At 39.3% G+C, this 13,630-nt stretch overlaps 1 protein-coding gene across 2 annotated transcripts in view; it reads left to right on the top strand.

Moving 5' to 3' along the window:
- NRCAM (neuronal cell adhesion molecule) overlaps positions 1-13,630 on the top strand; it is a 319,780-nt gene that overhangs the window by 219,058 nt on the left and 87,092 nt on the right. The window contains exons 4-6 of one of the 2 annotated variants that reach the window (XM_061414005.1): positions 7,226-7,426; positions 9,824-9,841; positions 12,672-12,777. In XM_061414005.1, coding sequence (XP_061269989.1) covers positions 7,321-7,426; positions 9,824-9,841; positions 12,672-12,777 — 230 coding nt within the window. In that variant the 5' untranslated portion in view covers positions 7,226-7,320. The remainder of the gene's footprint in view (positions 1-7,225; positions 7,427-9,823; positions 9,842-12,671; positions 12,778-13,630) is intronic. The other variant, XM_061414004.1, reaches the window with a different exon arrangement.

Below are 13,630 nucleotides of genomic sequence, written 5' to 3'. Positions count from 1 at the left end.
GTTTCCCCTCTGGTCTGTTTAGTTGACTGTGATTGGATGTGGAGGTAGGGTGAGGAAGGCTTCCTTTGAGAAACTCCCAGGTGATGCTAGTGGTAAAGAACCCACTTGCCAATGCAGGAGATGTAAGAGATGTGGGTTCGATCCCTGGGTTGGAAAAATCCCCTGAAGGAAGGCTTGGCAACCCACTCCAGTATTCTTGCCTGGAGAATCCCCATGGACAGAGGAGCCTGGCAGGCTACAGTCCATGGGGTCGCAAAGAGTTGGACATGACTGAGCAACTGAGCACACACATGTATACTGTTCCTCTTCCTCTACCCATCCTTCCTTTCTCATCAGCTCTGTCACCCCTGAAGCTAATCCTGACACCTGTCACCAGATAATTGGTGGACACATGTGGGACAGGCGCCACCATTGGTCAGGGTCACCATTAGTCTCACCCTTACGGACTTTTGTGCATTTGTGTATGTTTGATTTTTTAAACTGAAGTATTAGTTGATCTACAATGTTGTGTTAATTTCTTCTGTACAGCAAAGTGTTTCTGTCATACATATGTACGCATGGACTTTTCAGTAACCACGCTTCATCCTTCATCTTAGCTCTCTCAATTAGATCATTCTCTATTTCCTTTCTTGTAATTTCTGTGCTAAATTTAAGGAAGATTGAAAAAGCCTATATCCAAATAATTTTATGTGATGTAAATAACTAGATTTTATTGAAAGACTTGCCTATTTTTGATCTAACTTCAATGGCAAAAAGGATTTAGAGCTGTTTTCTGTATCTAAGAGCCCCTTAAATATTGTTTTATATATTTGTAGACCTCTTTATACATAAAATAGCTCTATAAGAATTCACAAAACCTGGTAATAATAACCTTCCCCAGGGAGAAACTGGGATTGTGTTGCGTACTTTGGATTATATGATCTTTTGTACCTTATGAATGTTGTACCATCTCCTTATATGTTGCATACTTTTTTTGAGCCATTTAGCATCTTTTTATTTTTATTTTTTAATTTTTTAAAAAATGTATGGCCCCTTTTTGTTATAAATTGAAATATAGTTGAGTTACTATGTTTCAGGTGTACACATAGTGATTAGATAGACATGGGTATTAATATACTTTTTTGGATTTTTTTCCACTATAGATTATAAGATATTGAGTATAGTTAGTTCCCTATGCTACACAGTGGGCTTCCCAGGTGACACTGGTAGTAAAGAATCCACCTGCCGATGCAGGAGACATAAGGGACGCAGGTTCGATCCCTGGTTGGGAAGATCCCCTGGAGGAGGGCATGGCAACCCACTCCAGTATTCTTGCCTGGAGAGTCCCCATGGACAGAGAAGCCTGGCGGGCTGCAGTCCATGGTGTCGTGAAGAGTTGGACACGACTGAGCACAGCACAGTACACACATACATACCACATCTTCTTTATCCATTCATATGGCAGTTGACATTTAGGTTGCTTCCGTGTCTTGACTGTTTTGAATAATGCTCCTATGAACATTGAGGTGCATCTGTTTTTTTGAATTGGAATTTTTGTCTTTTCTGGATATTTACCCAGGAATAGGATTACTGGCTCATATGACAACTCTATTTTTAGTCTTTTAAAGAACCTTCATACTGTTCTCCTTAGTTACATTGCCTACTTTTAAAATTAACTTTCTAAAAGTCTGTCTTGTCTCCATTGTACTAACTTGCGGTTCCTTCTAAAGGTCAGGGCAAGTGTGTGATACATGTCTAGTGGTCACTATTCATATGCAATCTACTGTGAAGAGGCCCCTGGAGATGTGCTCTAGGAAAATCTTCCGTAGACATTCAGAAACCATTAACACTTGTTTGTTTGTTTTTTTAACATCGGTGACTAAATTTGGTAATTCTGTTTGCTTATTGGCTGAGTGCAAAATAAGAGGATATGAGAGGAAGGGAAATGCTAGAGGCTTCTCAGGGTATGACAAGCTGGAAGCTCCAGAACTTTTCAGAAGCACTGGAGCTTTGGGTCTGTCACTTTACATATCATGTGTGTCCTTAAGCAAATGACTTTACCATCCTGCATCTCAGATTCCTTATCAGTAAACTGGGAAACGAAATAGAGTTTCTTGTTTGGGGTTATTGGCAAGATGAGATAAGTTAACACATGGAACAAACTCAGTGTGATTCTTGGCACAGAGAAGGTCCCAATGAATAATGGCCCCATGATTTTTTTTTCTCTCATCTGTTAAATGGGTAAAATACCTGCTTTCCTATTTTCTATGGTTTTATGAATACCTAGCAAGATAATCAGTTATAGTGCTCTGAGGAATGGAGATTTGAGCTATTATCAAGATGTATTCTATCATCTGGAGAAGGCAATGGCACCCCACTCCAGTACTCTTGCCTGGAAAATCCCGTGGATGGAGGAGCCTGGTAGGCTGCAGTCCATGGGATCGATAAGAGTCGGACGCAACTGAGCGACTTCACTTTCACTTTTCACTTTCATGCATTGGAGAAGGAAATGGCAACCCACTCCAGTGTTCTTGCCTGGAGAATCCCAGGGACAGGGGAGCCTGGTGGGCTGCCATCTATGGGGTCGCACAGAGTCGGACACGACTGAAGCGACTTAGCAGCAGCAGCAGAGATTATCATGCTAGGTGAAGTAATCCAAAGACATACAATGTGACATCACTATCACTGATATGTGGAATCTAGAATATCACATAAATGAACTTATGTTTAAAACGGAAACAGACTCCCAGACATAGAGAACAGACTTGTGGTTACCAAAGGGGGAAGGGGATGGAGGAGGGATAAATTAGAAGTTTGGAATTAACAGACACAAACTACTATATATAAAATAGAAAAACAACAGGGTCCTACTATATAGCATAGGAACTATGTCCAGCATCCTGTAATAAACCATAATGGAAAATAATATGAAAAAGAATATTTATATACACACAGATACATACATCAATCACTTTGTGTGTATCAGAAACTGATACAACATTGTAAATGAACTGTACTTCAATTAAGAAACAGTAACCATCCTGAGTTGGCTGCTAAAAAATACCTTTCACAGTCAAGATGATGCCACTTCCAGTTAGCTATCCAGTCAGAGAGGCCAGCTGCTGATGGCTCACCAGAGCAATAATTAGTGTGCCAAAGGGCGTGCAGTCACATAAGCATCTTTGTTTATTGGCTTAGAGAGTAGATCATGTTACATTGTGCAGTCAGCACTGAACCACCCATGTTGGGATGCTAAAAAGTACAAATAGGCTAGAATGAAGTGGTAAGTAATGCATGGCCTCCTGGTTCTGGTAGAGAACTGCTATTTTTTTTTCATTCAAATTAATTTCATTTCTCATTTGAGAAAAGCAAAGATTTTCTTTTCTTTCTAATGACAAGACTTCTTAGGTAAGCAACATGAGTATGAAACCTTTGTTAAAACGTGTGCTTGTATGATTTAATATGAATTTTATACAAAAGAAATAAGGGAACCTTAAGTTTTCTTTCTTTCCTAATGGTGAAAAGTTTACTAAAGAAGGGAAAATTTTTTTTTCTCTTCTGTTTCAGAGATTCTAAAGGTAACGTGATAAGTCGCTTTGAATGGAGTTAAATGAAGCAAAATAGTAAAAGGCTTTCCTGTTTATGATTACTCTGGGTCATTTTAACAATATGTAGTTTTAAATATTGGGGTGATTTGTATTCTGAAGATGAACCTATCATCTTTCTCATTCAAGTATGCTTTAAAATGTCTGTGGCAAATATTTTTTTTTAAATTACAAACTATGTTGTGCTAGCATGCCCTATAACTTAACTAAACAAGATGCTATTTCAGATGGGGGTTTCATTCATCTTAATGTAATTGCATAAACCATTTAGTTTTGGTTCATGATTCTCACGTAAAAGAGAGTGACCGTTGTTCCAAGGTAAACTATAAGGCAGTTGGGCTCCTGGCAGAACAGGGCTCTGACGTCAGTACTCAGAGTGCAGAAGCAGTGGTTTTCCTCTGTGAGACATGCAAAGTCCATCCCTCTTACAGAGAGAAAGTTCACTTTTCTGTAGTTGTATTTGATTTTCACTGTGACTTTCAGGGACCTAGTGCTGTCCTTAGAGATTGGGTTATTCACCTGTGATGGCATTCATAGGAGAAGTCAGTGATTTTCCATGGGCAGGATTCAGAGGATGGGCTGGGCCATTGCTTTGTCCTCCCCAAACAGAACCTACACTGGAGATGATTTTGTGGCTATTGGTCTAAATGAGCTTACAGCTTCTGATGAGAGACTGCATCTTCATTTATTATAGTTCATGACTTCCTCTCATTGTGAAGATTTACTCATATCTCTTTAAGTAAGTGCTGTCTCAGTTTTTCTTAAGATTTTTATTTTTTTCTTTATACAACACTGTGATTTAATGTGCAGTATTTTATTCCATATATATTCTGAAAAGATAAGCGGGTTGAATGATCCTTTCTTTTATAGGATGTTGTCTAATAGTTTCTGTGTTTTGAAGGATGAATAGTTAAGGCATTCAGGGAAACAAATAATGAATGAAGAACTTAGAAATTGTATGTAGTTGCTTAAGATCTTATGTGCATTACAATTTATTTGTACATCTTCTAGAAAGTGTTTTAGTTCTCTGGCATCTATTCCAGGCACTTAAATTGAATAAACTCAGTTAGTTTGACACACAATTCAGGCAGGTGTTCCCTTTGTTTTCTCAATGTTTGGTTCTATAGTTTTCTCTCAGTATGTGTAGCATGTATCATTGACTTGTTTTAGGGTCATCTTGCCATTTATGTTTTATTTTCCTTGAAGACTATCTATAAATTCACAACTAGCATTTCAACAGAAAAAATCATGAAAGACCTAAGTAAATCTGATTAAATAATGTAGATCTGCTTTGCATGCACAGAAAGACAGTCTGGTTTATATTTTGGTTAGTAATGGTTGGGTGAGCTTCTCTACCTGCCTCTCAGTGTTTAAATCGTGATGTTTATGTATTGTAATATAGAAAGACAAATTTCCTGGCTCTTAAATGAAAGCACACAGTATGGCTGTTTCATTCATAAAATAATATTTATATATGTATAATGTCTATGTTTAGAATTTTTTGCATTTGTTTAGCATATTTTTATATTTGTTTTGCAAGACATACACAACTACAGTTATAATCATGTTCAAATCAGAACTCAGTTGCTAGCAAAACACATGTTATCAGCATCATTTCATTTCTCTTTTATACATTTAAGCCCTCTTCCACACACAGATGTAATATGACAACTGATTTGACCAGATTGATAAGAGTTTGGTTTTCAAACCAAGTAGTGTAAATATAGGCAATTATGGTTTCACTCTGTTACCTTTGTAAAAATGCCTCCTCTTCAAGAGGATTTATATAAAGGACTTTTAGATAAATAGTTTTCTGACTTTGAGACCATAATGCTGAATTGAGTAAGAAACTGAAGAATTCTGGTAGGAAACCAGGGATTCCCAGGTGCTATGATGGTAAAGAATCTGCCTGTCAATGTAGGAGACTCCAGAGACATGGGTTCAATCCCTGGGTTGGGAAGATCCCCTGGAAGAGGAAATGGCAACCCACTCCAGTATTCTTGCTTGGAATATCCCAAGGACGGAGAAGCCTGGCAGGCTACAGTCCATGGGATCGCAAAGAGTCAGGCATGACTGAGCATGCATACATGCACATAAGTATAAATATAAATATAGCCTTAGATAGACTGTGGTCAGAGTGCCTCTCTGAATACAACCTCATCTTTCCCCTTTCCCTGCCTTTTTTTTTTTTTTTCTGCCTATATTATTTACTCCCTATCATATGCCAGACACTGTGATGAGCTCTGGGGACATGATAGGGAACAGGGAAGATGTGGTCCCTACTCTTTGGAGGTTTTCAGTTGAGTGGGAAAGATAGACATTTTAAAAATACACAATTACACAAATAATTCAGTAATGAAACTGCATAAGTGACCCTAGTTTAAAATAATGGCACCTCTCCTACCTTCTTGAGAGAGAGCCATTGGTCACTCGCATCTCTTAGGGAGAAGATTATACCCATCATTTCACGCAGGAGTCTGCTGTCAGACAGAAGCCTGTCCGACATTCTGTGTTTGTGCTCATGTTTTCTTATGTACGGTAGACACTTTCATGTGCCAGGTACACTATTTTAGGTTACAAAGATGGGAGAGGCACAATCTTTGCCTGAAGTAGTAGGGGAGAGAGCATGCATATCCCCCAAAAGTATATACCTGTATAATAACGTGATGAATAAAACAAGGAATTTCAGGGGTTCTCAGAGGGTGAAATAAATGACTTTATTTGAGTGGTCAGCTTGTGTTTCCATTTTCAATGATCTATAAAGAAATCCTTTGGACACTGATGAGGGAATTTGATGGAGAGGACATTCCAGGTAAAAGGAGTAGGATAAACCAAGGCAAGAAGTTGGAAAAACTCAAAGCATATTGAAGGACTGGCCCAAGAAAGAAAAGCAGAATCAGGCAATCAAACTGACAAACAAACAAAAATAATAATTTATGTTGAAATAGGAGGAAATAAGGTTGGTAGGATAAACTCAGACCAGATCATTGAAGTTTTTTATTACCTGTTTAAGGGTATTTGAACTTTATTGGGTAGGTCCATGAGACTACTCTGATGATTTAACCAAAGACCTTTTGAGAAAATTAGTCAGCATTGTTTCAGAGGGTTGCTGCAGTGAGGAAGACCTGGAACTCAGAGCCCAGGTGTGTCTGTTGCCACAGTCCAGGTAAGAGATGGAAAAGGCCAGTATTCTTGGTGGCTCTGCCAGTAAATCGGTGTTTGAGGTTTGAAACAAATTGACAACCACACCCTGAACTTTCACAGAGAGAATCTCTGGAAAAGAGAAGCCATTAGGCCTCCCCTTCAAAGTCACACCTTTTAACCGATTTAAAGCTAAGTTTTCTTGCTCTATTAGAGACATGGTAGCCTCTGATATAAACACAGATATTTAAACTGGGAAAACCAGAAGGATGGCACTAACAGGTTTTGCTTGACATCATTGCAAATATTTCTGACCTAATTTTAGCTGATTTATGAATAAATGATTCTTACAGTCCTCAGAGTTAAATATTTAAAAGTTAGCTCCCATTTAGAGTTCATGTATAATACAGAACTGATGTTCTGAACTGCAGACTTCCTCTCTTCATTTCCTTCTTTCAAAAAAAAAAGATTACACTCATTCTTCCTCTATCCTTTTTCAGTTTCCTGCATGAGAATTATTGAAACACTGCACACAAATCTTTTGTGAAAGAAGAAAAGGAAATTCAGCTTGTGGGGCTCAGCAGGAGCTCGGCTAATGCAGCTTAAAATAATGCCGAAAAAGAAGCGCTTATCTGCAGGCAGAGCGCCGCTGATGCTCTTCCTGTGCCAGATGATTAGTGCCCTGGAAGTCCCTCTTGATCGTAAGTATTAACATTGCAAAGCTCTGAGCCCCTGGAGCCAGAACCTCCCCGGCATTTACCATCACTCTGAACAGTGTGGATGGAGGACACGTCTGTGTGATCCTGAAAAGCAAATCAAACAGCACCTGGTGTTTATAAAGAATCAGTCCCTAGGAAAAAAAATAATCAGACTCTAGAAAAGGCCATCGAATGGGTCAGACACATGGTCCCCTCCCTGTCAGTCTTTCCCTCCCTTCAGGTCCTTTTTGGTGTACCACTGAGGGGGCTGGCCCAAGAAGGAGTGAAGTGTGAGCTGATCTTCCCAACAGGCATCTTTTTATAGAAGCCATCCTGCAGGAATTGCTTTTGGACACAGGCAGGGAAGGAGAGGGAGGGACGAACTGAGAGAGTAGCGTTGACACGTGTCCACTGCCAGGTGTGAAATAGATAGCTAGAGAGAAGCTGCTGTGTGGCTCAGGGAGCTCGGGGCTCTGTGATGACCTAGAGGGGTGGGATGGGGAAGGAGGCTCAAGAAGGGGGAATATATGTAAACATTTAGCTGACTCACGATGTTGTACGGCAGAGACTAACAGAATTGTAAAGCAACTATACGCCAATAAAAGGAATGATCACGGATTACCGCCCCCCTCCCTGTTTATCCCCTTCCCACCTCTCCATCTTCTCCCTTCATATGCTGAGAGCAAAAGGATCATCTCTCAGCCAACCCCACGCCCCTCCGTATCCCCAGACTACCCACGACTCATTTCTCTTGACTCAGACAAGGCAAAGTTCACTTTTGAGTTTTGAATCTTAAGTATGAGTTTAGAGCTAGAAAATGTTTCTTATCAAAGCCTAGTGAAAGGTCTTTGTTTTAAAAATGGTGATTAAAGACCAAGATGTCAATGTTGAGAATAAAACAAGTCTTCAGCAAAATTGCTATTTATAATGGAGCAAGTAACAGCTACTATAGGAGCTCACCCTTTCCTCAATAAAGCACCATATATGCTGCACTGTCCCCGAGCTGGGTGGCATCTGAAAAATTACAGATAATGCTAAGTGCCAACGGGTTACTTTTCCTGCAATGGAAAGCAGAATTTCAAATCTGGACAATTACTGTACTTCAGAATTGATTTATTCTTTATCCCTAATCTACATGACCTCTTTAAATCCATTAGCTTCTTGAATAGAACATCTGTTTGGCAAGCTTTCCAAGGTGCAAGGAAGATAACACTTTCCTGGGGCAATTCAATTGTTGTGATGTCATTTTTTTTTTTTTTTTAACCAAAGAGATTGCAACTGCCAACGGGAAGAAGAGATGTGATGGGCCCCATGCTTTGTTGACTCCCTTTGCTGTGCATCTTTAAAGTATAAGAAAATGCAACATTCAACTTCTTTTCAAAAGATATTCATTCAGTGACTTTAATTTCAATTAAAAAAAAAAAAAGATATGATTGGTTAAGCCCATTGGAGTTTGAATGCCTAAGTAAGCATTTGCCCTAGCAGATATGTAGAAGTGAGAGAAAAGCATTGAGAGAAATGCTTTTGTTCTCTCTTGTGTTAAATATATTCTCCCTTAATCTGACTGCTCAATCTAACAATCAGAGGGAAACAGTCACCTACGGCTAACTCAATTATCGCTGCTAATGGAGAAGAGGCAGAACCATGATGAAAAGAAAGTCACAGACAACCCAGGCGCTCCTGCATTAACCTTTGCAAGTAGTAATGACAGGCAGCACAGCGGAATCATGTGAATTGCATGCTAATGCAGTTTCTTCCTGCCCCAGTTCCTTACACTTCTTCTGCAGCTTGGGGTAGGTACTAGCAGCCCTGGGTGACTGAGGCATTCTGAAGCAGAAATATGTCAACCGTCTGAAAAGTGCAATTACCAACATGGGGATTAACCATGGAAATAGAAAAACCTCAAATCAGTGCTGGATTTGACTTGGATGGAGCACTCTCCTTGTGGCAGTGTCCCATTGTTAGGTATCATTACCATGTGCATAGTGATGTCTGGAATAATAGGATCAGACACAACACAGTATGTGACAACTCAGATTAATTGTAGATTTAGGCTATTTTTCAAATTGAACATAATGACTTGTCCAGCACAACATGGATGGCATGGAATTACCCATTCCTATTCCTGGAAGAATCATTTTTTTGGGCCTATAGCATCTCTTTTGTTCTTCCCTTATGTTTCTGTAGAAATCACTGCTTCAGGATTAAACAAAACCTTTAATGGGTGTTTCTTTCTCTTGCTACTTCACCAGCTCCACCTTTGCTCTACTGGTTTTTTAGGTTAAGTAAAATAGACAAGACGCCCCTATTATCTTCAGGGTGCTAACGTTCCTATTACTAACATCTGGTTTTCTTTAATCCTGTTCGCCCACTCACCTGCTGATATTGATGGGGAAAAAGCAAAACTTCTTGAAGACTGTAAGTGTCTTTCGGTCATTACCAGGCAGTGTGAAAATTTGACTGTGTCTTTGTTTTTGAATGAATACTGTGAATTAAATGCACGATTTTATTTTCATGGCTAACGTCTTTTTAAGCATGTGTGTTTACTGTGGCTAAGCATTGCAATGAAATTCCAAGAAGCAGGTTGAATATATTCCCTGCATGAATTCTGAACTCAGGTATTACTGTTTTTCTTTTACCAATATTCTGCACTACTAACTTCTGCGCTTCATTCACATCTGATGTAACTCAATGAGAACCACAAAATTGGAAGGGAACTTCTGGTTCTAAATGCTGTTAAAAGCTGGCTGGAATAAAAACATGTCTTTGGATATATATAGGAATTGGGCACTTGCAGGTACTTCAGCAGAGTTCATTCATATACTTGCTCAATCTTCAGGACTGGGTAGACTAGTGTTTCTTAATGTCATCAGTAAAATGGCCCAGAGAGTTTGAATCTTGTTTGGAAGTGTACAAAAGACAAGCAACCCCCACTCACATCCTTTCTGAGTGGCATGCTCTAATCTAAAACTGCTGCCTCTGACAGCTGGGCACCACCTATCATCTACCTAAAAAATAATAATAATTTTCAAGCATTTGAAAAATCCTTTGGTTTGGATTAACCAGGACAATTGTATAAAATCACCTTTTCCCCTTGTCACTCTATAGCCCTTGTTGGTTGCCCAGTGACCTCAGCAGTGTTCAAAGAGTTCCATCTAGATGGTCAGCTCCTGGCCGTGATTTGTGGCAGCTAAACCAGCTCCATTAAGTTCTGGGTCTGAGACCACCACCCTTGCATCTCTGTCACTCGCAGAAAAGCACAAGAAATCAGATTGAATCACTCCTAAAAGTCCCCCTTACCCACAACCTATGCCTGCTGATCCCTTGGTGGGGAATTCTAAGCTTCTTTCCATCATCCCAGACTCTATACTGCCAGAGCCTAAAGGATCTCTGCAAAGTGAAGCTGGTCTAAATAAAAATGACTATGATAATAATCTAAATACAGGTAATATCGCTGAACCATTACAGTTTGGCATGGACTAAGAATTTTGCACAAGTAGTTTTATTTGATTTTCCCAGCAACCCTAGGAGGTAGATACCACTTTCAAACCCTGTTTTCCCTTTACGGAAATGAGGGCTCACAGAAGTTAAGAAACTTGGTTGAATTCTCACAGCTGGTAAATAATAGACAGACTAGTTCTTAATTGTTAGACCAAACTGCTACCCAGCATCGGTAACTGACTGGGCTGGAAAGGATGAGGCTCCCCTGGACAGTGCTAGAGGCCGAAAGGAGCAGCTGGCTTAGGATAAGGAAGGGGATGGATCTTGCTAAAGGGAGTTGAAATTGACACTGTGCAGTATCCTGCAGCTAACAGGTGCACAGTAAATGATGGCAATTATGAGCTCCATTTTTGATCTGTATTTTAGGTGTTCTCTGGATATTTAGTAAGAGCTGTCTGGTCAATAGACACAAGATTGGAGACAAAGAAAACAGAATCATGCCTGCAGATTTATAAGACATTTTTCAGCCATGGAAGCAGTCAGTTTAGTCATGTGCACAGTTCCCGCACAAGAAAGAAAGACAAAGGCAGAGAACAGTTATGAAGCTTTGGGAAATAACTTGATTGGCAGATGGAAGAAGTTTCACAAAGGAAGCCCAGAGCATAGTTGGAGAGGAAAGGGACAGTCTGAAATATGAAAAACTTCAATGAACCAAATACCAAGTCTTCACATTATAAAGATGTCCTGTACCCTGTAAGATGTTTTAGCAGCATCCCTGGCCTCTACCCACCAGATGCCAGGACCACTCCCACCCCAGTGTGACAACCAGAATCATCTGTAGATGTGACCAGATTGAGAACCATTGTGGTCTGTGTGAACAGCTGTCTTTGGAGGTGTGCAAGGTAGTTACCTGGTACCCAGGACACTTTGCTTCTCTCTGCTTGCCTAGGAAGTCAAGCTATTTTGCTGCATTAGGCAACAGAAGAAGTCAAAATAGATTATTTCTCCCTTCCTTTCCTGTTCTACACTCTGTGATTCTGATTTCATAAGAAGGAGGGCATGGTAATCTTAGAGTGACTTGAACATCAAATGTCCAGATACCAGGTTTTTTTCAGATTCAGTTGTTCTGAGTCAGAATAGTTTCTTCCTACAATGCGATAATAAATTATCACATAGCACTTTGAAGACTGAAATGAGAATATTATTTCTTATAACAGAGAGCTTCCCAATTCCTCTTCTAAATAAGCCTGTTTTATCTCTGTTCCTAGTAGCCACCTTCCTCCTGGCTCTAATAAGACATGTCAAGTCTCTAATTTAATCATCTTTTTAACAGTGCTTCTCAAATATATTTGTTACCAGTGTATTCATTTACATGAACCCAGGAATGAACTATAAATCAGTTACTCTTTTTTAATAAAGTTGCAAATTTACCTTGTAACTTAAATTTTATCAAAAAGCATCATTTGAACCAAAGGTCTCAGACAAATTTCTCATTGTTACATCAGAAATGAAAATCTTAATTTTAAGCTTATATTGGTAATGAATTTCCCAAACTTTCAGTGGGGGAAAATGGGCTTTATGAACACATATAAAGTTACCAAAAGGGAGTTATGTCTTGACTCCAAAATTTTAGGAGTCTTTTAGCCAAAAATCTGCTGAGTTGTGTGTTGCCACAAGAGAAATTACTAAAAACGTTTGGAGCATATTTAGTCTAGGGTAAGTGATTTTGATACAGAAAAAAAAAATGATTACTATTACAATATTAAATAATTTATTTCTATCCATTATTCTTCTTTCTACAATTAAGTGGTGCAACCACCAACCATCACTCAACAGTCTCCAAAAGATTACATTATTGACCCTCGAGAGAATATTGTAATCCAGTGTGAGGCAAAGGGGAAACCTTCTCCAAGGTAGGTGTGCTTTCTGTTGTTATAATACTGAAAAGAAGCACTGATAGATCCCTGAGTAAGGACAATCCCCTGGAGAAGGGAATTGCAACCCACTCCAGTATTCTTGCCTGGAGAATCCCATGAACAGAGAAGCCTGGCAGGCTACGGTCCATGGAGTCAAAGAGAGTCAGACACGACTGAGCGACAAACACTTTCACTTTCACACTTTGACCTATTATTAAGGTGTCATTTAATAATGTCTGTAGGTTCATTGTTTTGTCTTTCTGCTTTTAATTAAATTCAGTTGGTTCTTCCTAAAAACCCAGGTGGTTGCATTTCCATACTGATAGCTTTATGTGTGACATGCTAAAAAATTGTGGGGAGATGTCATGAGAGCCTTCTGACAGCCTGTGACACGGGCAAATTCCTTCTGTATGGGCCTTGGTGTCTTTATCTATAAAATAAAGACGCTGAATTACACAACTTCTAAGATCTCTCCTAGCTCTCTCGAAATCTATAAAATAGCCCCAAGTGGTTTTCCAAACATGGCAGAGTTCAGGACGCTTCATATGTATCTTGGCATGAGCACTGCAGAGCATTTTAGACTTGGGAGAAACATTAAACGTTATCTTGTCCAGCCAATATATTTTATAGAGGGAAAACTGATGCCCAATAATGCTAGGTAACCTTATCCAGGTTCCACACCTCCTTAGTGGGTGATCTGTAACTTATCCAGTAATATATGGAAGTTTTCAAGAATTGGATGATTATTATGGACATATAATGTGGAATTTTTAAAGTTATAAAATAGAAAGGAGATTTTCTCAATATTGTATTTCTGAGTTTGTCTATGACCAGCCTTACTAATCTATCA

Source organism: Bos javanicus, chromosome 4 (assembly GCF_032452875.1).
Source record: "Bos javanicus breed banteng chromosome 4, ARS-OSU_banteng_1.0, whole genome shotgun sequence".
Classification (NCBI taxonomy): domain Eukaryota; kingdom Metazoa; phylum Chordata; class Mammalia; order Artiodactyla; family Bovidae; genus Bos; species Bos javanicus.
The sequence above is the reverse complement of the archived record's forward strand: the minus strand, read 5'-3'. Positions and strand labels throughout refer to the sequence as shown.